The sequence below is a fragment of the Tetrahymena thermophila genome (genome assembly GCF_000189635.1).
Source record: "Tetrahymena thermophila SB210 genomic scaffold scf_8254811, whole genome shotgun sequence".
Taxonomy (NCBI): domain Eukaryota; phylum Ciliophora; class Oligohymenophorea; order Hymenostomatida; family Tetrahymenidae; genus Tetrahymena; species Tetrahymena thermophila.
In genome coordinates, this window is record NW_002476567.1 from 276929 (window position 1) to 303986 (window position 27058).

Consider the following 27058-nt stretch of genomic DNA (forward strand, 5'->3'; position numbering starts at 1 on the left):
AAATTGTATATAGCCAGCCAGGAATGGTAAAATTTCAAATAAAATACAAATAAAATATATTAATTAATAAATACTTTATATTATATGTTATTATAATACTAATTTTTATTCTAATCAAACGAACGTTTCATTATGCTTGGCAGAAAGGTGTTTATTAAATAAGACTCTTATATCCATATAAAATATCCTTTCTTATTAGATAGATCATCATTGTTACTATACTTAATATACAAAGACCAAATACGATGAAGACTAATGCGTATCCATTTTTTCTTTTTTCAACATAATTATAGATACACTTTGCAATAATAAATCCACCAACAAAAGAGAGAAGAGAAAATAATACAATTTAGGCATAACTTAAATAATGACTTGTGAAAACCTAAATAATTGTAGTAGTAGCAATAAATAAGTAGTTGAATCCACAAGTAGCAGCTACAACTTAAGGATGAACTCCGATTGATAGTAAAAGTGGCACTAAGGTAAGACCAGCTCCTACACCTACAGTTCCTGCAACCAATCCTGCTGCTAAACCTTTTTGATTTAATTAAATTTTTTAATTTACAGTTCTATCAAATTATTTTTGTTAATTCAGCAAAAAAGTAAATGATTGTAAAATTAAGTCATAAATTATTTTCGCCATTTCATATTTTTTATGAAATGGATAAATAAATATAAAATATGGCTGAAAAATTATTTTTAAGAATTAAATATCCATATTTTACCTGCTAATAAGACTACAAAATAGTGTGTTTTATTAAGAACGTTAAAGTCACCTTCGAATTCCTTCTATAAGTTGTATTTCTTAATTATTTCATTTTTATTTTTTGTCCATTTCAATAGATAATACCTAATTACAAAAATGGCAGCAACACATAAAACTAAGATAGCACCATTAGAAACCCAATAAGAAGCAGAGCATGTCTTAATACCAACAAAGCTCTATAAGCCTTTTCCACCTCTTTAAAAGACTATGTATTAAATTATGCAAAAAATTATCACTAATAAAAGAATTTTTTTTTTTGGGAATTATTAGTATTCCTCATCATAAAAGGCCTTTAATTCTTCAGTCATAATTTATTCCTATTTGGGTTCTTCTGGGGTCTCTTTCAAGGAATTTTAACTTACTATTATTGATCCTCTTTTTGTCTTATCTTTAGGAGGCTCTTGAGGAACGTAGTAAGAATTTACTCTTTACATTAAAAGTTAGTCTTCTAGTTAAGCTGCGCTTTCCATTTTTTAGATACTGGGAGATAAAGGAGTTATTTATATTGGAAGAATGGTATTTGTTCCTGTTTTATCAGACACTTATTCTTTCAGGATAGGATTTGATGTGATTAAAATTCTCTAGTCTTAAACGGTATTGATTGGATCTCCGTTCATTTTTTGAATATCGTTAACGTTCATTTCAAACACTTATACTTCTCCTTCATTTTTTCTCTCTACTGTTTCTAAGGCTTTTGCTTCAGGTTCAATCTATTGTTATTACTTTTTAGTTATTTTATATAAGCTGATTGCTTTGAATAATATGTATGGTGCTATGAGACTAAGATAGACACATATGATTACACCTGCAACTATTTCAGGCATTAGAACGTTCAGCAAAATACCAGCATTAGTACCTAAAAGAACCATTGGATTAATAACTAACACTATATTATAGTCTATAATAGGTTTGTTAAAGAGTGGGTGTTTCTTGAAGATGATGATGGTTGAATGGACAACACTGCTTCCAAACAAAATGCAATATGAAATGAAGGTAGCTACCTTTGATGGATAGTTCAGCATAACCGTAATTAAAGGTACTTTAATAATACCACCTCCCAGGCCTCCTACATTACTAACACCTATAATAAAAGGAATAAGTATATACACTATAACTTGGAATGCAGAAGGTGGCCAAAGATCGTTGTAAACACATACTTTATTTGAGCAGTGAAAGTTAAAGTCACAATCATTATTGGTATGACAAGATACTGTACTCATTTCAGATTTAGATTTTTTTTTTTTTTTTTTTTGCTTAGTTTACTATATTTATTTAAGAAATTATTTAATATCATAATAAAATTCAATCTAGAAAACTTCTTTTTAAACGCATGAGAAACAACTAACAACTTATTGATTAGAAATGTTTTTATTATATTTTAAATTAATCAAGTACGATTACATTTTTATACATTTGTGATAATCAATTATGCATTGCAATTCGTTGGCTCAGAACTAGCTAATTATTTACTTTTAGCTTTGAAGTAAATAAAAGAATTAATTGATTTCTTTAAATAGGATCACAAAATATGTAATCCAAACACTTTCTTTAGATTATTTAATCAGCGAATTACTAAATCTAAAGATTAAATTAAATCTAAATAAAAGAGATGTAATAATACTTCTTAAATAATCTGTAAAAACAAATTTTCCCACAATTTAAATTAGCATATTTTCATCAATGTTGACTTCATCTAAATATACAAATAAGATGATATCTGTCATCAAATGACAAATTTTACTTTATCGCGCCAGATTAATTTTTGTAAAAGAAATTTATGTCTATAAAAAACTTGTATACTTTTCTTGTCTATGAACTTTTGTTAAGAATAGAATTATTTTTTTTATAAATTTTTAAAGAATCAAATTTGTCAACAAATAGATTTTATCGTAACCAAGTAATCAAAAGATAATTAATTTGTAACTTACGTTTTTGTAAATAGTATTTTTTGGCTCTCTTTTTAAATTTACGAATTGACTATTCTGATTCAATTGGAAGTAATTAAAATTATGTTCACAATCTTTATTTGAACGGAAATAAAAACAATAATTAATTTCATTTTTTTAATACTCTATTGATCAAAGATTTAATACTTCATCTATTGTTCACAATCATAAAAATCAAATCTAGCTAGAGTAGATTGATTCACTATTGTAAGGTCACATTTTAGATTGTTCATAAAATGAAAATAAATAACAAAAGTTGTTTTTAATAAAATCTTAAAAATCATCTTAAAATAATTTTTTAAAACTCTTAACAAGAGATATTTTATTGAGGGAGCTAAAATAAATTTATTTGATGTTGTAGATTGTCATATTAAATTATATTAGTTATTTGCAAAAAGAATATTAAATTATTCTACATACTCAACTCATATTAATTTATATGAACATATAAATCAATTAATTTTTTTCACAAACAATTTTTTAAGGAGTTATTAATTATCTGTCATAAAACTTTGAAGGATTTTTCTCTGAGAATATAAAAGAATTTAATAATACATCTGTAGCATTATTAAAATTAGAATATCATATTCAAATTATAATAGTAGATTTCATAAAATAAAAAAGCATTCTATGCAAATAAAGGAAAATTAATTTAGACAACATAATTTTACTTATTTAATATAAATAATTTAAAAAATAAAATGAATACTTTAGTAGTAATATGAATAAAAATTATTCTCAAAACGAGGTTGATTAAAAAAATTTTCTTATGAGTAATCCAATTCATTCTCCAATCTAAAAATCTTGTTTTTGGAATTAGATAATTTTATTTAACAGAAATTGATCTAAAATTTACAAATAAATGTAAACCACCAGAAAACGAATTTTCATTAGCTAAATTAATAAAAATAATTTGGTCATATTACCCATAAATTTAATGAGCTAACATATTAGTGAATTCTATCAATCAATTTATGTAAAATTAAAATTTCCTAAACTCCCCAAAAATCAATTTTATATAAATATCTTATTTCAAGTTATTTATGTAAATAGACAATTCCGTATTTCAAAGAGTATCTTCAGGATTAATAAAATACCTATATTTTAATCAAATAACAATTTGATTTACAAATAAATAATCTTTGTACAATAGCAACTCTGTAATAGGGTAAAATTAGATTTTCCTGTATCTTAGAGGCATTAATAAATAATGTCTGAGTATTCACTCAAAGATAAATTACTGATAAACTATACACTTTTAGGTCTTATTTTTTGAAAGTTTTATACATCATATTTATTTATAAATTGATTCTAGTTTTAAAATAAAAAGACATTTTTTATTATAAAAATGCAATTTTTATCATTAGCCACTTCTTTTATAGGTGTAATTATGTTAAGTAGAATTTATATCAAAAAGTAATATTATTCATTCTTTGTTTCCTTTTTGTCTTTTTGAATTATTTACATCAAATTTATCACTTAATTTTTTACCAGAATATTTATTATCAAAAAATGCTCTGAAATTCTTATATTTTTAATTATCAAAATTGTTTATTTTTACAAAAGTGTAAAAAAAGACTAATTAACTTAGCTTCTATTTTAAATATTGACAAAATTTAAAAAAGTATTCAATTTTCTATATTTCAAAATATTTGCTATTAAGTGTTTGATATTTTATAAATGAAATAAAACTTTTTAAAAACCTAAATAATAATTAATGCATTCCCTTATTTTATTTAGTATTTTATTTATTTTTTTACAAACTATTCAAACATTAACCAAAACAAACTAAGACCAATTTAAATAATTTTTATTTCGTCATTTATAAAATAATTATGGTATATTATTTTTATTTTCTTCTATACTTATTATCTAATAAGTAAGTTACTAGAATATACTATTATTGGCTTTTTTATATTAGTGGTTTAGAGATCATATATAACAAAGAAAAATAATAATCAGAATTTTATTAGAAATTTTCAAATAATAAATATAATTGTTTGATAAAAATCCTTTTATTATTTGAGTGTGAGATTAAATATTTAATTTTACATATGAAGGAAATAATTTTCGATGGAATTTTATCTTATAAATTAATTTAATATCTTACTTAAATGTCAAATAAAAATGGTTGGAAGATTTGTTTTTGTTTTTGTTGATTAAATGTATTTAAAAATATTTGTTTGTTTTTTTGTGAATGGTAGAAATAATATGAAAATAAAATAACAATAAAATGAAGTTAACAATTACTTTATTTAATTTTAATAATAATAAAAATTATATTTATTTCATTAAGCTTCACAAAATGGAGTTTGATTAATTAAACTATCCCCTCCATACCTAACTCCTTTTTTGGTGAGATAGATTATAAACGAAATAATATTTAGTATTGCTAAACCAAAAACCATAAAAACAACCAGATAACTTGCCTTTTTTCTTTCAACGAAGTTATAAATAAATTTAGCTATTACAAAACCACCAATAAAAGAGAGGATACTAAACAATACAATCTGCGATAAATCTAAATAACTATTTGTAAAGACTTGAATGATTGTTGTAGTTGAGATAAAGAAATAATTAAATCCGCATGTTGCAGCTGCCACCTAAGGATTTACTCCGGATGCTAATAAGATAGGAACAAGAGCTAGTCCTGCACCTACACCAAATGTACCAGCTAGCATACCAGCAGTCAAACCTATTATTTAAAAAGTTTTAATACAAATAATTTAATATTTGTTTCAAAAAAAATCTAAAAATTTAATTAATATTGGTTTTTTATTTATTTTAAGAAAATAAATAATAATTTTGTGAATGAATGAATTTTAAATAAATAAGTAAATGAATGTCGTTGTTAAGTAGATTAAATATGTAAATTTTATCGATATTAAAATAGAAGAATTAAATTTTCTTTGATCCACTAAAACAAAGAGTGGCATTGTTTACTTTTCTTAATTTATTATTAAAAAATTAATACCTGCCACTGAAATTTTTGCATACATAATACTATTAGTAACATCTAAATCATCAGCAAATTCTTCTTTTAAATTATATTTTTCTATTAAAATCTTCTTATTTTTCTCCCACTTTAAAAGGAAAAATCTGATTACAAAAACCGCAGCAACTGCTAGTACCAATATTCCCGCATTTGTAATCCAATAGCTAATTGAACACGTTGTAATTCCTACAAAACTCTTTAATCCTTTTCCACCTCTGATAAAAACAAGCATTTATACAGAGAAGAAGACCACTATTAGCAATAGAAGTTTTTTTGTCGGAACTTATTTATATTCTTCTTAATAAAATGCTTCTAATTCTTCAGTACTAGTTGGATCAACATATTTTTAGTTATATGATACTTCATTATCTTTGATAGAATTATGGCCTATCAAAATTGATTATCTTTTCAAGCGATCGTCATTTGTTTCTTAAGCTTAAAAATAGGAGTTTGATCTCTCTATAGCTATTTCTTCTTCAATTTGATGAGACCTTAAAAGTGCTTTTGAAGTATTCATCTAACATCCATTTTTTTAATTATTAGTCTAAGATCTGGTATTTAAAGCAGTGATAGACTCTGTTTCAATTACATCTTAATGATTTATTGCCTTCTTGGCATTTTTTAAACTAGATTCTTCATATCCACAATCATTCATGCTGGAATCATGATTAATTGCCAAGTAATTACTCATATCTTTTCCAGTTTCTTACTTAGAAAATCCCTCTTTAGTTTCATTTTCTTAATCGTTTTCTAAAAGGCTTTGACTTAATTAGTTCTTTTGTTGCTCCTTTTTTAGCTTGTACAGATTTAATCCTTTTTTGAACATATATGGAGATACCAGAATCAAAAAGCCTATAAAGAGTATACCAGCAGCTATTTCAGGTAAAAGTATATTTAAGAAAATACCTATGTTAGTTCCTAAAAGCACCATAGGATTAATCATTAAGACTATGTTATAATCAATTATGGGCTTATCATATAAAGGGTGCTTTTTAAAAATAAGAAGAGTCGAATTAGCTAAGCAACTCCCAAATAATACACAGTAAGATATAAATGTGGCTATTTTTGTTTCGTAGTTTAGCATGAGCATAACCATTGGGACTTTTACAATACCGCCACCTAATCCTCCAACATTTCCAATACCTACTACTATTGGAATCAATAAATATGTAATTACATCTAAAACTGATGGAGGCCAAATAGGCTCATGAAGGCAAGTCTAGTCAGAGCTACAATAAAAATTAAAATCACAGTCACTATCTGATTAACATGAAATTGTACTCATACTTAAGGTGTTAAATTATTTGTTTACTTAATCCTTTTACTTGTTCTATTTTTAGTAAATTAATAAATTAATTAATTAATTTTTTTTTTTATGCATTAAACAAACAAGATATAGATAGATTGAATCTTTTATTTGATAAATACGAAGTATTAAACTAATTTTAGTAAATGAATGAATGATTATATTAAATTTGGAGTCGCATTTTACATCTAGAACCCTAATAATTTTGATCCTTATATTTTTTTTATTTTTTAATTTATATATTGTAACTTGGTTTACTACTTACGGTCATATAGAAATTAAAATATAAATTACAATAAATAAATAAATCTTGTTTAATATATTTGAAGTTAAAATTCGTTTGTGGTAATTAGTGAGAACTTACACTATATGAAATTTTGCAATTTATTTATTATTAAGAAATACTAAAGATTTATATTAAATATTATTTACAAAAATTTGCATTATACACTTTGGTATTTATTAAATATAACTTTAAAATATGTTTAATTTATACTTATATAATTTAATTATTTACAAATTTCTACTTTTAATTTCAGTAAAAATTAAAGTTGAATTTTTTTTTCTTAGGCTTAGAAAGAGAAATGTTTAGGATCTCTTCAATATTTTCAGACATTTATTAACTGATAACCTGAGTTTAGTTACAAGTAACATTTGCATTAGCTTCTCTCTTTTTTTTACAATATTCAATAATGTAGTTTGTTACAGGAACTACTAAAGAAAAGCAAATCACTGAAATATGCAAAACAAAAGTTATGATTATAAAAACTATTTATTAATAAAATAAATTATTTTAAATCAAATATTGCTTAGTGAAAGTTTGATAAATAAGTAGTTAATTAAGTAAATAAATTATTACCATAACAAAAATATGATTGTGCTACGCTATCATTTTTAAAAGTGAATGTCAACGCAAGCATTAAATTTAATAAGACTTATAACATTTAGATAAATCTCACAAAATTATTCAAGAATTTTGTTTCAAAAAGCTTAAAGATCAGAGTATAAAGCAAAAATAAAAATTCTAATGAAAAAAATATCCATTAAATAATGTTAGACTAGGAAGAATTAAAAAAAACTAGAACTGCAACATTTGCAGCCTTCTTTACTTCAAAGATGATCCAAAAAAGCTGATAGAGTACTTTATTTTCACGTAAATTCTCTAGAATAGATAAATATAAAAGTTTAGATTAGCAATCATATCTTTGTCTGTAATCCATAAAGAAAATTAATATTTTAATGTATAAAAATAAATATATTATCAAGGAAATAGAAGCCATTACAAAGCTGCATATTTCTTTTGATTCTGTAACATTTTATTTGTTCTCTATTTTTTTTGCTTCTTAATTAAAGAAAGAAAAAGAACTAATCATTATGAAGTTTGAGCAGACCATAAATAATCTAATTAATAAATTCCATCTACAATATTAATAAATTCTCTCTAATATACTATGCCATTTTCCTACAAAGAATAATAAGCCTAATATTATAATGCAAGCAACAAGAACAGAGAATTGGTAAAAACAATTCTATAAAAATAAAGGATAAAATTATTGAACTTCGTTAATCATTAGAAGACGACTATCTGTTTTTTTAAGTATTTCTATGGAATAGTAGTCTATCTAGCTTACATTTTATGCTTTGCTTGAGAATGGATTACTAAATAAAACAAAAAAATTGAAGGCATAAGCATTTTTTAAATGGAGCTATGTTAGTGAAAGCTCATTTATTTTACTGAGGAAATAGCTATTGCCTATTAATTATTAATTCTGCAAATAAAACCAAACAGAACTACTAACTTCAGGGGAAATAATTCCCACAGTACTTCCTATAATAATAGAGGCAAGCTATAATTAATAGTTTACATTACTCAGCTTTTAAGATTATTCTTATTATTCTTAGCACTTGTTTCTATCAACCCATAAACCTATTTAAAATTAGAATAAAGATTAGATGGACTGATTAATTAAATAAATTAATATTCTTACAATTTAGATTTCTTATTTGATTATATAAATCAATCTCGCTTTAAATTTGGTTACTCATTTAGCATGTTCCAGTTAGCAGGCTTTTGGAAAGCGAGTAGCTGCAACTAATGCAATCGGTATTTAAAGGACCATTACATGTATCACAAGTTGAATCGCATAAACCACAAATTACATTTTTAGGGTCTGTTGATTAGTTTTGATTGTAGTAACCTTCTTCACAGAAATTGCAAGTACCACTTTTAGTATTGATATAGTAAAATTCATTACAAGAAGTGCATATTTAAGGGTTAGAGCTAGAACAAGTTGAACAGTTACTGGGACAGAGCTAGCAAGCATTATTTGTATCCAAATAATATCCGCTCATGCACTAAATGCATTTTTAGTTGGAATTACAGACTTGACAATTTTCCTATTGACAGATTTATTGATTTTCGAGATTTCTTAATGAATGTACATTATCACTGCAAATTTATGTTTAATTGTGGCATTCTCTACAAGAATCATGGCATTTTCTACAATAATTCAGAGCAGGATCCATAAAAAAACCTTCCTTACATTTAATGCAAATGTTCATTATTTTATTAATACTTAAACAATTTGGATCATAAAAATGCATACATTAACTAGTAAAGCGTTCAAAAGCTTATTAAAATTTGTTATTTTGACAAATGTGGAACTTGCTATTTTCTAATTCATTTTCTAAATCCTTAATACAAAATCCATTTAAATCAAAATAGTTACACTAAGAGCTTAATGCTTACTGTTTATTTATCTTGCATTCTAAGCATTCTAAATCATTTGTGCAGTTTTCACAAAATTCTTCTTTAATATCATTTTCATAGTGATCAAATTACAAATACTTACCTTAGTGTTTAGATAAACAAAAATTATCAGATTGTTTTTAATTGTGATTTTGACACTGTGTACAAAATTATTAGTAAAAATTGTAAGAAAGAGCCAATCCTTATTATAAACATTAAATTTTTTATAAACATCTATTTTAATATAAATAGTGACCTTAATCACACTAATCGCAGTAAGTTTATTAATTTTGATTTTGCTTACAAATTTTACAATTTTCAATTTTGCATGCATTTATTTATAACATAGATTTGTTTTCAGTATAATCTTTTGGAAGACAAATAAACTCTTTGCTATTGTAACTCATTTTAGATTAAAATTTCTCATCACATTACAAGCATTTATCTTAACTGCATAATACGCAACCATTTTAGCATGGAATACAAAAGTTAGTAGATTGATCTAAATAGTAATATTTTTCAGGACACTTCTCAATACAAGTAATATCACTATCTTCTACTATGGAAAATTATTATTTCTTTTGACATTCTTAAATTTTATAAAAAATACTCTTTTTAATGTTATATCTGTCTTCTAAGTTATGCTAATGTAGATTTGAAATTACATTCATTATTTAATAGTATTAGATATACCACAAACTTTGTTAATTTTATGAACTGATTGGTTGACTTTCCTAATATTCTACACATACTTTTTACCCATTAATTTAGATACCTAAGAATTTATCTAAGCAAATTACACATTTATTATTAATTTATAGACATCCATTTTTGATTTAAAGATTGTTCAAGATTTAATCAGTTAAGTGGATTTAAGTTGAATTACTTAATTAAAATTTGATACATTCACTATTGAGATCTAATTATAATCCATAGGCGCATTTACTGCATTGATTTTTACTTAAGCAAGTTAAGCAATTTTTTAGATAATTTACGCATTTATCATCACTTAAATCAATATTTTTCTTAATTTCTTAAAATATTTAGTTTCTATTTTATCTTTTGCTATTATTGACGCATTAAAATGGTCCACTATTGATAATTTATTAGAAAAATATTAATTAGTTTACAAAAGAACTAATTACAAATTTTAAAAAGTTAAGGTTAGTAAGAACTTTTAAAAAGCAAGTATCTAAGTTTAAAAAAAGGTAAAATTACATAGAGATGTTTGCAGCAGATAGATATTACTAAGTAGTAATATCTTCTATAAATATTTGAAATTCTTTTTTCTGATATTGACTGAAATTTAATTTTATATTTTATGTAATTAATTGAGAATGAATATTATTAAAAGATTGTAAGTATTCAAGGTATTGCATATCACTAGTTAAAACCACAATTTTAAAAGTAATCTAATTTTATCTAAAATACCTAAAAGAAAAAAATAAGTCAATAAAATTTATAAATATACTTATAATTAATATCAATTAAAATCCGTGTAACTCAAATTAATTCCTAATCAAGAAAGTTTTGGCATTCATTTTTCAAATCAAAAAGCTAAAATTTATTTACTTGATAGTTTGGTTTTTTAAAAACTAAATAGTGTCAATTGAGACATCGAATGATATTTCTTCACAACTATACATCCCAAAATCATATAAAAATTATATTTATGGAGTAAATTTATAGAATCCAGAAGTACTAAAAGGATTCAGATTGAGCTAATAAATATAATTGTTTGAAGTTGACCCTAAATCTATTATGTTGTATCCTTTTAGAATAATCTAGCTTGGAACAGGATTTAAAAAAACACCTATAATAAAAAATATAATACTTTAAAATAACAGAAATGAGCTAAATAAAAATAATATACTAGAACAGAATGTTTAAATCACATTTATGAATAATAAAATCTGCATATTTCTCTAAAAAATTAGACTCATTTTATTGATTCTTCTTATCAAAAGCTAATTATTTTTTCTTAATTTTATATTTATAAATTATTTATTTGATGAAAAGTATTTCTTTGAATCTAATTTTTTGTCTGATTCGAATGAAATCCCTATTTTTATTTATTTATTTAATTCAATTTTTATTAAAATTATAATCAAAAAAAAGTAAATTTTTTCTAATTAATTAATTACTAGTTGAACTGTTGAGATTCAATTTACTCGCTAGTTTTTATTCTTGATAAAAAATTTCAACTTACATAAATCAATAAACAAGCTTTAAAATATTTCGAAATATATTTTGTGAAATCCAACCATTTATCATCTAGGATATTTAAATATCTAAAAGTGTATTATTTTTTAATTAATTGATCAAAATTTTGACAATTAAATTCTTTTATCAAAAATTACTTTAAATTTTCAAATCAAAACTTAATTACTAAGCTAACAAAAATGATATTATAAACATTTTGACTTACAAGGTTATTTTTTGATTGATGAATTACAATTTTGTTTTATGGAAAAATCTTTTAGATTATTTAATAACATAAAAAATAATTCAACTGATAAATAGTAATCCTTTTGCTGATTCTTAAATGCATGATTATAAATTTATTTAATTTTTTTTTAAATTAATTTTTAAACCTGAAATTCAATTTCTTTTACAATTTTACAATTATTTGAATTCTTGATATTAAGATAAAATCTTTCTCAAAGAAAAATAGTTAATCTTTTCTATCACTTAGTGTATAACAATTTATTAATTTATTACTAAAATATATTTTTGAAATACAATTTTTATTATTAGGAAATATCTGAAAAATATTAAAATTTGTTAATTTATTTATTTGTTAATTTCATTGAACTTCACAAAATGGGGTTTGATTCACTAAACTATCCCATCCATATCTAACTCCTTTTTTTGTTAGGTAGACTATAAATGCTAATATATTTAGAATTGCTAACCCAAAAACTATAAAGACAATCAAATAGCTAGCCTTCTTTTTTTCAACATATCTGTAGATTAATTTAGCACATAAGAATCCTCCTATAAAAGAAAGAATACTAAAGAGAATAATCTAAGAAATGTTTAAGTAATCATTAGTGAAAACTTAAATAATCGTTGTTGTAGAAATAAAAAAATAGTTAAACCCACATGTTGCAGCAGCTACTTAAGGATGTACTCCAGATGCTAGTAGAATAGGAACAAGAGCTAATCCTGCACCTACACCAAATGTACCAGCTAACATACCAGCAGTCAAACCTATTGTTGAAATAATTTGAAAAGAATTAGCATAATAATTATTAAATATGAAATCAAATGAATATTGTTTTTAAAGTCATAAAACTAGGTAAGAATAAGTAAGCTGTATTTGAATAATCGTAAATGATTGAAGATTTTTAAATTCAATTTTGATTTCTGACAAATAATATGTCTATTCAATCATTTTATATACTGGTTGATAATCAAAAATAATATATATACCTGCTAATGAAATTTTAATATAATTCATATTGTTATTCACATCTAAATCACTTGCAAATTCATCCTCTAAATGATACTTTTCAATAAAAATTCTTTTATTCTTTTCCCATTTCTAAAGAAAGAATCTGATGACAAAGGCAGCAACAAATGCTAATAAAACTATTCCACCATTAGTAACCCAATAAGCAGTAGAACATGTTGTGATTCCTACAAAACTGCTCAACCCTTTTCCACCTCTAATAAAAACGAGCATTTATACTGAGAAGAAAACTACTATGAGTAGAATAAGCTTCTTTGTAGGAACTTGTTTGTACTCTTCTTGATAAAAAGCTTCTAATTCTTCACTTCCAGTTGCATCAACAAATATTTTATTTTATCCTACTTCACTTTCTTTGATTGCATTTTGACTTATCAAAATTGACTACCTTTTTAAGTGGTCTTGATTTGCTTCTTCTGCTTAAAAGTAGGAGTTAGTTCTCTCTCTAGCTACTTCTTCTTCGATTAACTAAGACTTTGATAAAACTTTTGAGCTATCTGATGCTTAGCTATGCTACTATTTATTATTAAATTAAGCCCTAGGATTTTAGGGCATAATTGATTCTACTTCTTAGACGTCTTTTGTATTTTATAACTTTTTGAAGCTAAAAGCATCTTATTATTCTTTTGGGTTCTTGTTAATATCCTAATTGATTTTTTGGTAGTTATTCACATTTTTTTCTATTTCTTATAAAGAAAATCCTGCTTTACCATTATTTTCTTCATTTTCTTCGTTTTCTTAGTCATTTTCTAAAAGTTGCTCGCTTAATTAGCACTTTTATTGTTCTTTTTTCAGTCTATATAAATTTAAACCCTTTTTGAACATGTAAGGTGATATCAATATCAAAAAGCATATAAAGAGTATGCCAGCAGCAATTTCAGGTAAAAGAATATTTAAGAAAATACCAATATTAGTTCCTAATAGGACCATAGGATTTATCATTAGAACAATATTATAATCAATAATGGGCTTGTCTAATAAAGGATGCTTTTTAAAAATGAGGAGTGTTGAATTGGCTAAACAACTTCCAAATAATATGCAGTAAGAAATAAATGTCGCAACCTTCGTTTAATAATTTAGCATAAGCATAAGCATAGGGACTTTTACAATACCTCCTCCTAATCCTCCAACATTACCAATACCTACTACTACAGGAATCAATAAATATGTAATTACATCTAAAACTGATGGAGGCCAAAGTGAGTCATGAACACAAGTCAAGTCAGAACTGCAATAAAAATTAAAGTCGCAATCGCTATCTGTTGTGCATGAAATTGTACTCATTTTAAAAAATATATTTTATATTATATTTATGTTATTATTTAGTTAAGTAATATCTTTGTTTATATTTAATATATTAGATCAATACACCTCACCAAAAATAAAATTCGTATTTCAGCTATGCATTGATTGATATATTGAATAAAAGAAATAAGAGTAATGATATAATATCATTTACTAACTAATTTTATAAATATTTAATCAAGATAATTCATTAACAATTCTTCTAAGGATAAATTTAAAAATATTTGAATAACATACCTAAAAAAATCTTTGGATAGAAAATCTCTAGAATATTTTAATGAAAAACCCCTTAAGTAAAGTGAATGTCCCTTATAATAAATTTTATAAAAGATATAATGGTAATTTGATATGGTTTTTTACCTTTACTTGAATAGTTTTAATTATGTTAGCATTTTTCAAATAAAATCAAATAACTAGACTAAATTAATATTCTCATACTTTTTGGTAAATAATCTATCTACCTATATTTAGTATATATATATTCTGTTCTATATCAATCAAATGTAACAAAAATAAGAGTATCATAAAATATTGAATTATTTTTATCTTAAATTTAATTTTGTTACACAGAAAATTTAGTTAGAAATTATTGTTTCATTTCATAAATTTTTTATTAAAATAAATTAAGCTTTATCATTCTATAATTTTATATTTGGCTAATAATCCAATCAATTACTACAAATAAATGCATTAATTTATTATTACAATATAAAAATAATTACTTTGCTTTTTGTATTATTGCAAAATTCTTTAATTTCTTAAAAATTTTATTTTTTTGTAATTAAAAAATATTATCCATTTTATTAAGTGCAAAAAATAATTAATTTTAAATTAAAAAATTAACTATATAATAATATTTATAAAGAAAGTCAAATATGCAAAAAAATAAATATATTTTTTAATTAAGCTCAGAATCGTAATTTATTATTGTTATTATTAGATGAAGAACTCTTGCTGCCTCCACTGCTTATCATTAAAATTAATATTACAACAATAACAGTAACTAATAAGCACAGTTGAAGACTATTATTTAATAAAAAATATGAAAAATTTATTAAGTTGCTAATTATCATTTCCTAAAATGTAACCTCACATATAAATTTAATAAAAATGTAAATTACGTAGTATTTGTAGTTGAATTTGTCAGTTTTTTTGTATCTTCCATTATTTTGGCAGTTTCTTCTGTTTGGTATTGAGTGTCCTATACAACTGCTACCATATTTTCTTATTTTGATAAATAATTAAGTATTAATTAAAACATGTAAAGAAAAATAGAAATAATAAATAAATAAATAAATATTTTTACCAATTTAGATTCCTTGCTCTGCAACTTTGTTATCTAAATCTTAAATCATAGAAACTGCTTAAGAAAGGTTTCTTAAATAATTATTAAGTAAATATTTTTCTATTTCAAAGAATATCTTAAATTAATTAATAATTACTATAAAACTTCTTGTAAATCTCTAGCTCTTGCTTCTAGCATTTCTTATTCATGCCTTTACTCGTTTATTCTCAATCTTTAACGCCTAATTTATAAACATTTTTGCATTTTTTAGCAACAATTTCATACAATAATATTTTCATTACTCACTTGTAGGTTCTGCATCTACTCCCTGTTCAAATCTATGCTCCTAGAATTTATTTAACTTTTAATTTCTCTGTTCTATATTTGCATATTTTTCAGCTATAATCTTAAACTTTGTTTAAAATTGTTCTAATTACTACCTTTGTTATGCCATATGTATTTCTTTCAAATTCTTTTAATAAGTAAGTAATAATCAATATTTTTCATTTGTGTTAATGCTTTTACTTTATCACTTTGAGAATTGACTGTGATTTATACTAATCTCTCATACAACTTACCCAAAATTTTAGATTCTGCTGCACATATTTATATTTCATCTTTGCTATGAATGAAAAAAATTATTATGATAATTGAACCCTAGAACTTTTGAAGTATTAAAAATAAATCTGTTTTTACATATTTTTTCTGAATTATTCATCAGAACCTCTTAATTCTAACTCAGGAACCTATTGATATATGCAAAATAAATAAGCACTTTCCTTGAATTTTTCTTTTGAGTTAAGTCTACTCAAAAAAAACAAATATTTTTATTATGCTTTACTTTGAGATCCAATGACTTTAAGTATTTTTATATCTAATTGAATTTAATATTCCATTGATTTCCTAAATTTTATATTTCAGAAGAAGGATCTTAATTTTTATTGATAAGGACTTCCTATTATATTTATTAAAATAGCCAGTTTTTATCTGCGAAATTCACTTTGCATTTATATTATTTCATTAGCTAATAAAAATTCATCCATTATATTAAATGAGTTTGAATATACCTTCAGTTCATAATTCCTCTATTTGTTGTTCTATTTATGTTTGATTAAAATGAGTATTTATTTATCAAGCTCATTAATTAGCTTACATCAGATTGAAAATTGTGCATATGCCGGCTTCAAACAGATTTTATTTTTATAATTATTGATGGTCTTAAAGCTAATAACTTAATTTTTTAAACACTAAAAGTGACTGATATTAAAATCAAATTTTATTTTATTAATCAATAATTATTTAATCAATTAATTTTTTTTGGTTATTTATTTTTACCATAAAAACAACTTTGTGAAATAAGAATATTTCAAATTTAATTTGATTCTTAATATCTAATAAAACAAACAATATCAGTATTAAGTATAGATAATCCCTAAACGCAATTCAAGAAATTTCCTAATGATTTTTATTATAGCTAATTTTAAAAAGTAATTCAATTTATATATTAAAAATAAATGGAAATTTAAAATATCTTTAAAAAATTAATGTCCAACCAAAATTTTATATCATTATTTTAATTATTTTTCTATTTAAAAATAATTTGAATAAAAAGAAAATATTTTTTTTTGATTTTCGTTTAAAATTATTTTAATAAAAGATAATAAAATTTAAATATATTTAAAAATACTTTTATGATTGTTATAAAAGAATAAATAATTCATATTATTAAAATGTTCTCACACTTTTTATATTAATATTGAATATGATAAATCAACTAACCAATTCATATTAGCAAATTAATTCATGGTTTTTTTTCTTAATTTTATAAAGCTTTGATCATAAAGATTATAAAAACTAAATTATCTTATCAAATACCTTTCTTGAAATCTAAAAATTTAATTTAGTAAAAACTGTTTTTATTGGTAGTTTATTTTTAAAATTTCTGTAAGTTAATAAAATAAACAAATTATTGATAATAGTAAAAAGAAAATATATTATTCTCTTTAAATAAATATTTTAGATTTTAATTTTAAATGCTTATCTACTTACTTTTTTCTAGTATAAGCTTAATAAGAATACATTGCATTCTCTTTACAAAAAGAGGGGGATAAAATTTTTACTTTTTATTAATTTCCTCTTTTTTAAAATTCAACTTAATATAAAAATAAATAAATAAATAATTATTAAATAGTAGAATTTTTATTTAATTCTAAAATGACATAAAGATTTATACGACTGTTTATAATTCTATCATTCATTCATATTAATTTTACCTCTAAAGTAAATATTAGATTAAATTTCTGTATTAAGAATTTTTTTAGAAAAAAACTTTAAAAAATTAAAATATTATTAATTTAAATGAAAGAAACCAACAAACATATTAAAAACATTTTGATATGAAAATTTCAGAATATTCTCAAAAATTATCCTTTTGCTATCATTATCCTTAATAAAGAGTAAATATGGTATCATTTTTAGATATATAAAATAGAAATTTGTATATAAATATACAAAAGTGTTTGATTACAAAATATTAAATATGGTTGAGCTTATTTTAAAAATAAATTGGGTAAAATACTTTATAGGAAATATAAAATAAATCATATGTTAAATAAGTTGATCTCATCAATTACTAAAGTAATTTGCAAATTTTTGATAATCTTTTGTAAATGTTCTTAGAAAATATCAGAGAAATATCACTAATAGATTAAATCCATACATTTGTAGTTTTTCAATAAAATGTAAAAGTTAGCATAAAAGATTTAGAAGAGTGCTTACCTAAAAACTTAACTTTAATACTAAATAAATAATTGCTTTTTTCAAATTTATTTGCTTTATTAGGGGATTTATCAAAACAAAAAATTTTTTTATCTGTAAGATTTAGAGGAGATAGCAATACTGTATTTTGTAAATTTGGCTTTGATAGGTATTTTGAGTGGATATGATTAAATTTTTTACTTAGATGATTAACTTTTAATTTTGTGAATGGTATAGATTGTTTTATTTACTTATTTATTTGTTTATTTCTTATAAAAAATAAGCATTTAATCAAAAAATATGAAAAAAAGCAATTTAAAAAGATATTACCAACCTGGCTGTATTTCGAGATAAAATTAGATTAATGATTAATAAGGTCAACCATTAAAACATATATAATAACCAAAAAAATCAGGTTTGTTGGATGTGTTAGGTCATTTTATTTATAAATAATTGATTTGCAAATTTACTTTTAAATAATTAAAGAAGAATTAAAAACAGATATAAACAAAATATAAGTTAAAATATTATTAAATTTTATATTTAAGATAAAAAGATAAAACAGCAAACAAATATTAATTTGTTAGTGAATTATAAATATGATATCAAAGAAGAATAGTCTTAAACTATTTTCTTTAGAGACATTGAAGTAGTTTTACATTATTAATTCATTCTCAATAATAAAATCTATTAGAAAGCATTTTGCCTTTTGCGTCTTTGTTCTACTGGTTGAGCATTATAGCTTTCTTTTTATTGGCATAACTTCATAAGTTTTAGATCATCTTTAGCTTTAAGACGATCAAATAAAAATATTAAAATATGCTCTTCTTTACCAAGATTTATCAATAAATATTATAATTTTTTGGATTTTGTTTAGCATAAACATAATAATGATTTTGAAGATAGTATTCTGCTACTTTAAATTCTATTTTAGCAGCAAAAAAGGCCCTTTGATAGATAGGTTTCTAAGTTTTATAATTAGTCTTTATAATTCAGTACTTGTTATGCCTTAATTTTACTTTTCTTTAAATCTGAAAACTCCTCTTGGTTTTGCAAACCTCTTTATCTCAGCATTAATTGGTAAAATAATTTATTTTTATTTTATTTATGTAGAAAAAGCTTCAAAATATTTTTCACAATTCATAGATAAAAATTGTATCTGAAATTGTGTAAATTAAAAATTGTAAAAAAACTAATTAAATTTTCTAAAAAATTTATTTATGTTTTCAATCAAAAAATTAAGAAAAATTTACTGTTAATAAAAGAAGCATTTACTTACAAACTCTGTCTATTTTAATATTTTATGAAAACTTACATTTTTATGAAATTAACAAATAATGTAAATATGATAGGGGTTTTGATCGCCTTCCATGACTATTCATATGAATTTAGAGAAATGGACAGTCTATGTAGGAGGAAATCTTTCTTTCCAGTAATTAAGGTTCTAGTCAAATTAATTTCTTGTACTATGAATATCTATGGATCATATTAAATTTAACCACTTTCTATTTTTTTATCATCCTTATTGTGCTTAGCGGATTTTGTAAAAGAAATTCCATATTATGACATTAGAATATCAAGACTAAATTTATAATTTTCTATTACTAATTTTATAATTTCTATTGTAATACTGATTGCCGTTAACTAAAATAAGTTTCAGAGTATAGCGATAACTTTGCTTATATTAATAGGATTAATGCTCAAGATTGGTTCATACTTGTTTACACTATATTAGTAAAAAATAAAGAATTTTTTCTCTTAAGATTTAACTTTAATTGATTGGAAGTCGGAAATTTAAATTTCTTAGTTAGATTTTTACATAAGGCAGCTCAGTGATGAGTCCATTTCTTTTCATTATGAAGATTATATGAAATCGAATTTGCAAATATTTACTCAAACAATCATTTTAAATCATATTTAAAATTGCCAAAAATTAAAAGACTAATGTTTTTGTTAAGACTACTCCAAAAAAAGTGAAGTAAAATTAAAAAGATTTATTCAATAATTAACTAACTCTTTTTCTTTTCAAATTTTGTAATTACCAACTAACTAACTATTTTAATTGGTTGAGTTAACTAAATAATAAAAAATCTGGAATTACTATTAAATAACTTCTTTTTAAGCTAATTTGTGTGATTAAAAGATAATTGTGTAATCAAAAATAAATAAATTTTTCAATAGGGTTATTTTTGGTATTTACTTTAAATCTAAAAAATTATAAAAATAAATTGTTTTAAAAAAGAAAACAAAATGCTCTCAGAAAAAATTGAATAAAAATAATTAATTTTATTTATATAAAATAAAATAAGGAAAATAATGGTATGGTCAATAAGGAATTCCTCTTAGGAGAGACAGAAAGAAAAAGATTTATAAAAGACTACATAATAGAAATATTTGAGAAATATTTAGATAAGAATAATTAAAACCTTTCTACTGTGCACTTGGAGTATTTTTTCTTTTTGCACGATTATGTGAATAATCCTACTAAAGCTATTATTCTTCTTCATAATACAGAAAATCAATAGTAAAAGGAAGCAACTAACTAATAATTAGCTCTTCTTTCTTATATTAAATAAATGCTTTAGAAAGACTATTTGATTAATTAGTAGTAATATTATAAAGATAAACTGTAAAGCTTTGATATGTAAAAAGTATTAGATTATGATGACAAATTAAAAGATTTTTAAAAGAAGCTTTGCTCAGCTCTTGAAAAAAAGAGAGATTTTTTATCAGAAATTTCTAAAGATACAATAAATTTGTAAAATGTCTACATAGATGGATAGAAACTAATTTCAGCTAGAAAATAGTTGCATAAAGATTTGGTGTGGCTTTATTAAGTTAATTCAATAAACAAGTTATAAGAAAAAATGCTTGATATATACATTAACAATTTATCTTTTGGAGATTTTAAGTAAAGATCTATTTAAATAAATAGCATTCTAAATTTCTTATTCTTATTTTTATATTTATGAAATTAGGGGTTCTTATTACAGAAAATAAAGAAAATATTAATCTAAAACAGATATTGATTTATTCAATGAGAATCAGTGCGTTGTATTTATTTCTCTTCTCAAAGGTTCTCTAGGAGAAATAAAAAGAGTTTCTGATTCTTTTTAAAATATCTTTGATGTCCCACCTAGTGAAGTTTTAAATAAAAATTGTAGCATTTTGATGTAGAATTCTATTGGGAAGTATCATAACGATTTTCTTTAGCAAATGATCGACAGAGGATATATAAGCTAAAATAGGACTAATTATTTTAAAATTTTATTTGGAGTAACAAAATAAGGTAATAAATTTAGAATCATTTATTTAATTAGTCACTTTTATTATGTAATCCTAAAAAATTGAATCGATCCTCTTGGTAGAATTTTATTTTTAAAAAAAATCTAATTATTAAAATTACTATAAAAAGAATTCTATTTAATCACACTCAAGAATTTAAGAGAGTGCAGAATTCCATTTTTTATTAAATTATTATTTTAAATTTATAAAATAGAAATATTACTCATTTATTTTAATTTAAAAAAATAGATTTTGTAATACCATTAGATTTAAATATAAAATTGGATTATATAAATTAGCGAGAATTTGGAGTTTCAGCAATTGTAAAAAGTAGAAATTCAAGTGATTAGAATTATATCATTTTAGAAGGGACTGATAATTTTAAAATATAAAATATGACAGAAAATCTGTTCAATAATTTATTTAAAAGGTTTATCAGCAAAGAAGAAATAAATAAAGTATACCTAGATTAATTTGTTCCAATAATATCTGGTTTCATTAAGGCTAAAATGAGAGAAGAAAAATATTCAGACAATACAAGTGAGCAAGGATAGCATCTAAAATTTCATTTCTTAAATATCTTAAAGGAAGAATAATTTTTAGACACTATTTGCTTTTTCCCTATATAAAATATAAAATATAGATTATTTAATAAATTAGAAGACATAGAAAAATAAATTAATGATAGTTAATTATTCAGTATCACTGAAAATGAAATTTATTAAATTAGGATAGAGGTTTCCTTTTTGCAAAATTAAAATATTAATTAATGCTATGTTCAAATTAAAAATTTTAGATAAGTAAAACGACTTTCAGATAAAAAAGCTGAACTCCATACTTGGTCATAGTAAATGAAAAAATATTGTGGAGTCAAGTACAATTTTGAAAATGTTGCTTGTTTTTTCAAAGCTTCTAAACTACTCTAAACAAAAAATTATTTTCATCATGATAAATAAAATTCAGAAGTATAAAATCAAAATTCTGTTAAGTTATTATAAGTTGAGAAGAGTGTTTTGTATAATGAAGAAAATGTTTAAAACATAGACAATCAATTGCAAGCAGATTAAAAAGATTTAAGCAATCTGCTTTAAGAAGAGCATTCTTCTTCAGAGTCAGTATAAACTTAGTTGAACACTTAACAGAAAATTGATTAAGAAGATTAAGAAGACAGCCATTCAAAATAGAGTTCAAGTAATAGCCATAGTCTTAGTGCAGGCATCATAGAGTCTAACATTTAAAATGATAAAAATAAGAAATCTATTTTTTCATAATAAGAAATACAAATGAGCACATAAATAATCTAATTAATGAGTGAGTAAAACGAAATATTATCCAACAGAAATATTATTCTTCCTAACAACAATTAGTCTTAAATTAAACACTTGAGTATAAATTCCTAAAAATTATTGGATATCCCAGAGAAAATCTAATTGGTGGCTAATGAAAACAAAGACTTAAAATATCAACAAATTGAATTAATACCTCTTTCACCTAAATCACCATTTGCAAGCTATAGAGTAGATTAAAGTGCTTTAAGTCATAGTAATTTGATATCACCTACAAATAATCATTCATTGTTGAAGGATATAAATGACGATAATTTTCATAAAGTGAAGAAAATTTCTGATGTATCAACTAGTCTATTTGGTAGTTAAATAAATAAAGAACTAACTAAAGAGCTAAAACCAAATTTAGCATAAGAATTACATATTCATAATTTGATCCAACACCAAAAACAATAAAGTACAATTAAGTAGGAGAATACTGATGAAGATTCAAAAAATGAAAAATATTAAGCCAGCACTCATTCTTTTAATTCCATTTAAATGAAATTAATGAGAGTAAAAAATTAAATTAGAAGTAAATTCTAGGCAAAAGAAAAAAGAAGATCTACTAAAATGACAAAATTAAGTTAAAAATTTGAATCAGAGTCAGAAACTTCCAAAAAAAATCAATAAACAAAGAAATTTGAGAAAGATTAATCATCCATAGCATCTTTATAGGACAATCAATTCTATGCAAAAAAGCAATTTTTGATTGAAAAGATAAAGTCACAAAAATATTCTAAATAATTAAAATTGATTAATGCTTTCTCTCTTATTTCATTAAGTAATTTTATTTATTTAATAAAAATTTAATTCATTAATTTATTCTTTCATTGATTCGTTAGTTGATAAATTGACTGACTGATTGATTAATTGTTTGATAAATTGATTGATTAATTGTTTGATAAATTGATTGATTAATTGTTTGATTGATTGATTGATTGCTTTATTGATTTATTTATTTATTTATTAAAATAGTTACAATCATACTTATTTCAATTTACTTCTTTTGGGAGATCATATCTTCTTTTAATGAGTAAAATAAAAATTTTTCTTATATCCCTTGGACTTTCAGATTCCGTACAACCATGAGCACAGCAATTAAAGATACAAATTTGAGGGAACTCACTTAGAATAATGCTCTTATGAATGGAATTCCAGATGTTAATGGATACCATGAAATAATTGTTTCAAGGCTTTCAAAAAATTTATAAGATATGAGAGGATACATTTAGTAATATATGAATGATGAAAAAATAAATTTTTAGAGTAAATAATATATAATTTCAACTCAAGCAACACTTTTAGCATATACAACACTTAAGTAGTATCGCAATATTACTGAATTCTTTGGTTATTCGCTTTAAATGTATTAATTGATAATGTTTTAATTTAGTAATTAAATATATTATAATGGTGTTACTGAACTAAATGTTTATAACAATTTTGTTAACATAACTAATTGGCTATCAGGTCTTTAAAATATAACAGTTAACTCTAATTAAAATTATTATGATACAATCAATCATATAAATCTCACCTTGCTCATAATTAACTGCAGTCTTTGTTTTTTCATTTCAATCTCTATTATTTTCCTTTATGGATTTTTATAATAAGAAAAAGAAAAAATTCTTTCTTTAATTGCTACAGTAGATTATAATTACATAAGGGATATGTATTTTAGCATAACCTTCTCTTTAAAAGAAATTATGAAAAAAAATTATAGCACAAACTACAACTAGGAAATACAATTTTCTTAAAAAAAGAAATAAATTTCTCAAACTACAAGTCTACCAAAATATAAGTTCAAAATCATATTAATCAGTACCGTATTTTTAATTATGGTCAGTATATACCCATTCATCCAATATATAACGAGCAAAGGGTATATAGATTAAAACAACGTCAATGTCCAACTAATAAGTAAAATAAAATTTATTTTAATTATTTTATTAATTCTTTAATATATTAGAATTATTATATGAGAATAAAATCATAAAATTTAAATTAATAGCTTTTATTTAAATTAAATAATCTGTTTTTATGAAATTCATTATTTTTATCTACTTTCTTGAATTAATGATGTTTTAATAAAATAGACTAGCTGTATAGTGTATAGGCGCAATATTTATCTAACATGACTGCACATATAGCATATATTTTAGAGAAATTATTACCAACAATTCGTGTAGCTCCAATTTCATTGCATTATGCTAGAATATTACAACTTTAAAAATAAAATGGTCCAATACTATAAGGTCTATCAAATTCCATAAAAAATTTATCTGGAAATATATCCTATAAAGAGTCTGATTACAATTCGTTTTTATTTTAGATTCTTAACTTAAATGCTTGCTAACCTTTTTAAGAACAATAGTACTAGTAGTATAAAACCAGCTAAATTGACTTTAATTTATGCAATACTTTATTTAATGGTATCCTTTAATAAGGTCTTTAAATAAGCTCAGTTAAACTGTTTTCTACATTTGACAATCTAATAGATATATATAATATCAAGGATGACACTAAATGTAAGGAAGCTTTAACCAATTTTATGATCTAATTAGGTTCTCTAAAAGCATTAGATGATATGTATTAAGTAATGAACAATATAATATTAGCTTTAAATAATTTTGTCAATGCCATGAACGATGATTACTTTAACTTAAACTATTTTGTTCAAGAAATATTGATGATTTATTAGTTCGCTTTATTCATCATTCTTTACATTTTCATTTGGATACCATTTTAATAATCAATTTAAAAAGACTTAACTAAATCAAAAATCATTTTGAGCAATTTTGAAGTATCTTACCTAATAGAAAACCCTTACATAATGAATTTCTTAAAAAAATATTGAATATATTAAAATTACTATAATTAATTATAATAGTTTGTTTATATTTATTTATTTTACTACTTTATATTATTATTAATCTATTTTTTTTATACAAATTATTTTAAAAAAAAAATAAATGAATATAAACCATAAATCCTCATTAATTAAGCCTTTTCAAACACGCTTTTAATCATATGTATCGCTTTAACAAAGTTTTCAATATTTAAGAAGATACCATTTATGAGAATATACATATGTTTATGTTTTTTTTTATATGATAGTAATTAAGTTAATAATCTAAATAATTTAAAAAACTATCTATTAGTTATACTATTTAGAGTAAAAATAAAAACTTGTTTATTTAATTCATTTTTATTTTTTTAATTGAATAGATATTTATTTATCTAAATATTTTTTATAAGAAAATATTTTAATGAATCTTCTCAATTTATAAATGTTTTTATTGATTTTCGACTCTATTATTATTCTAATCATAATAAAATAAAATACTTGATTATTTTAAGTATTTTTGGATCTGCCTGTAAAAATATTTAATTAAAAAAGTGAAATATTTACTTAATCATTGTATATTTAAATGCTTTTTTTGGCATTATCTCTATTTAAATTTTATTTGTTAAATAGAGAAGATTTCCAAAATTAAAATTTGTTTATTATTCAAAATTATAGTAATAAAGTTCAATCTTTTATATTATATTGAGTCAAATCTTATAATATCTTTAAGGTTTATAAAAAGAATTTAAATTTGCAAGAAATTTAAATAAAAAATAAATTTTTCAAAATAACTCAAAGATGGCCTAGTTTTGTTTTTTGTTATAAAAAAAATCTTTTTTATTTAAATAAAATAAAGTTCTTGATTTTATCATAATGGATTTATTTGATACTGTTTGATTGATTTAATAAGATTAATAAAAAAGACATATTAATGATTTTTAAACATCTGTTTGTTGAAAAATAATACTTTAAATTTATATTCCAAAGTTGTTGTAATCAAATAATTTATTATTTTT

General features: G+C 22.5%; 5 protein-coding genes across 5 annotated transcripts; 1 reads left to right on the plus strand and 4 right to left on the minus strand. All coding sequences in view use genetic code 6, as the record gives it.

Moving 5' to 3' along the window:
* Positions 1–127: 127 nt before the first annotated feature.
* On the minus strand, positions 128–1986 carry TTHERM_00069510 (sulfite exporter TauE/SafE; the record flags this gene model as incomplete). The annotated part of the gene is made up of 2 exons (XM_001007789.2): positions 128–534; positions 726–1986. The coding sequence occupies 2 exons, from the start codon at positions 1984–1986 to the stop codon at positions 128–130; spliced, it is 1668 nt and encodes a 555-aa protein (XP_001007789.2).
* A 3014-nt stretch (positions 1987–5000) lies between these two features.
* Positions 5001–10433, minus strand: TTHERM_00069500 (sulfite exporter TauE/SafE; the record flags this gene model as incomplete). The annotated part of the gene is made up of 6 exons (XM_001007788.2): positions 5001–5407; positions 5687–7037; positions 7645–7781; positions 8749–8940; positions 9002–9964; positions 10019–10433. 6 exons carry the CDS (start codon positions 10431–10433, stop codon positions 5001–5003), a joined length of 3465 nt encoding a protein of 1154 aa, XP_001007788.2.
* A 2135-nt stretch (positions 10434–12568) lies between these two features.
* On the minus strand, positions 12569–14518 carry TTHERM_00069480 (sulfite exporter TauE/SafE; the record flags this gene model as incomplete). Its single annotated transcript, XM_001007786.3, has 2 exons — positions 12569–12975; positions 13198–14518. The coding sequence occupies 2 exons, from the start codon at positions 14516–14518 to the stop codon at positions 12569–12571; spliced, it is 1728 nt and encodes a 575-aa protein (XP_001007786.1).
* A 929-nt stretch (positions 14519–15447) lies between these two features.
* On the minus strand, positions 15448–16998 carry TTHERM_00069470 (transmembrane protein, putative; the record flags this gene model as incomplete). The annotated part of the gene is made up of 10 exons (XM_001007785.3): positions 15448–15562; positions 15661–15763; positions 15846–15916; positions 15982–16065; positions 16127–16296; positions 16350–16446; positions 16521–16570; positions 16666–16779; positions 16892–16921; positions 16978–16998. The coding sequence occupies 10 exons, from the start codon at positions 16996–16998 to the stop codon at positions 15448–15450; spliced, it is 855 nt and encodes a 284-aa protein (XP_001007785.2).
* A 3904-nt stretch (positions 16999–20902) lies between these two features.
* Positions 20903–26051, plus strand: TTHERM_00069460 (transmembrane protein, putative; the record flags this gene model as incomplete). Its single annotated transcript, XM_001007784.2, has 5 exons — positions 20903–21492; positions 21560–21870; positions 22116–23975; positions 24170–25114; positions 25291–26051. 5 exons carry the CDS (start codon positions 20903–20905, stop codon positions 26049–26051), a joined length of 4467 nt encoding a protein of 1488 aa, XP_001007784.2.
* Between the last annotated feature and the right edge of the window lie 1007 nt (positions 26052–27058).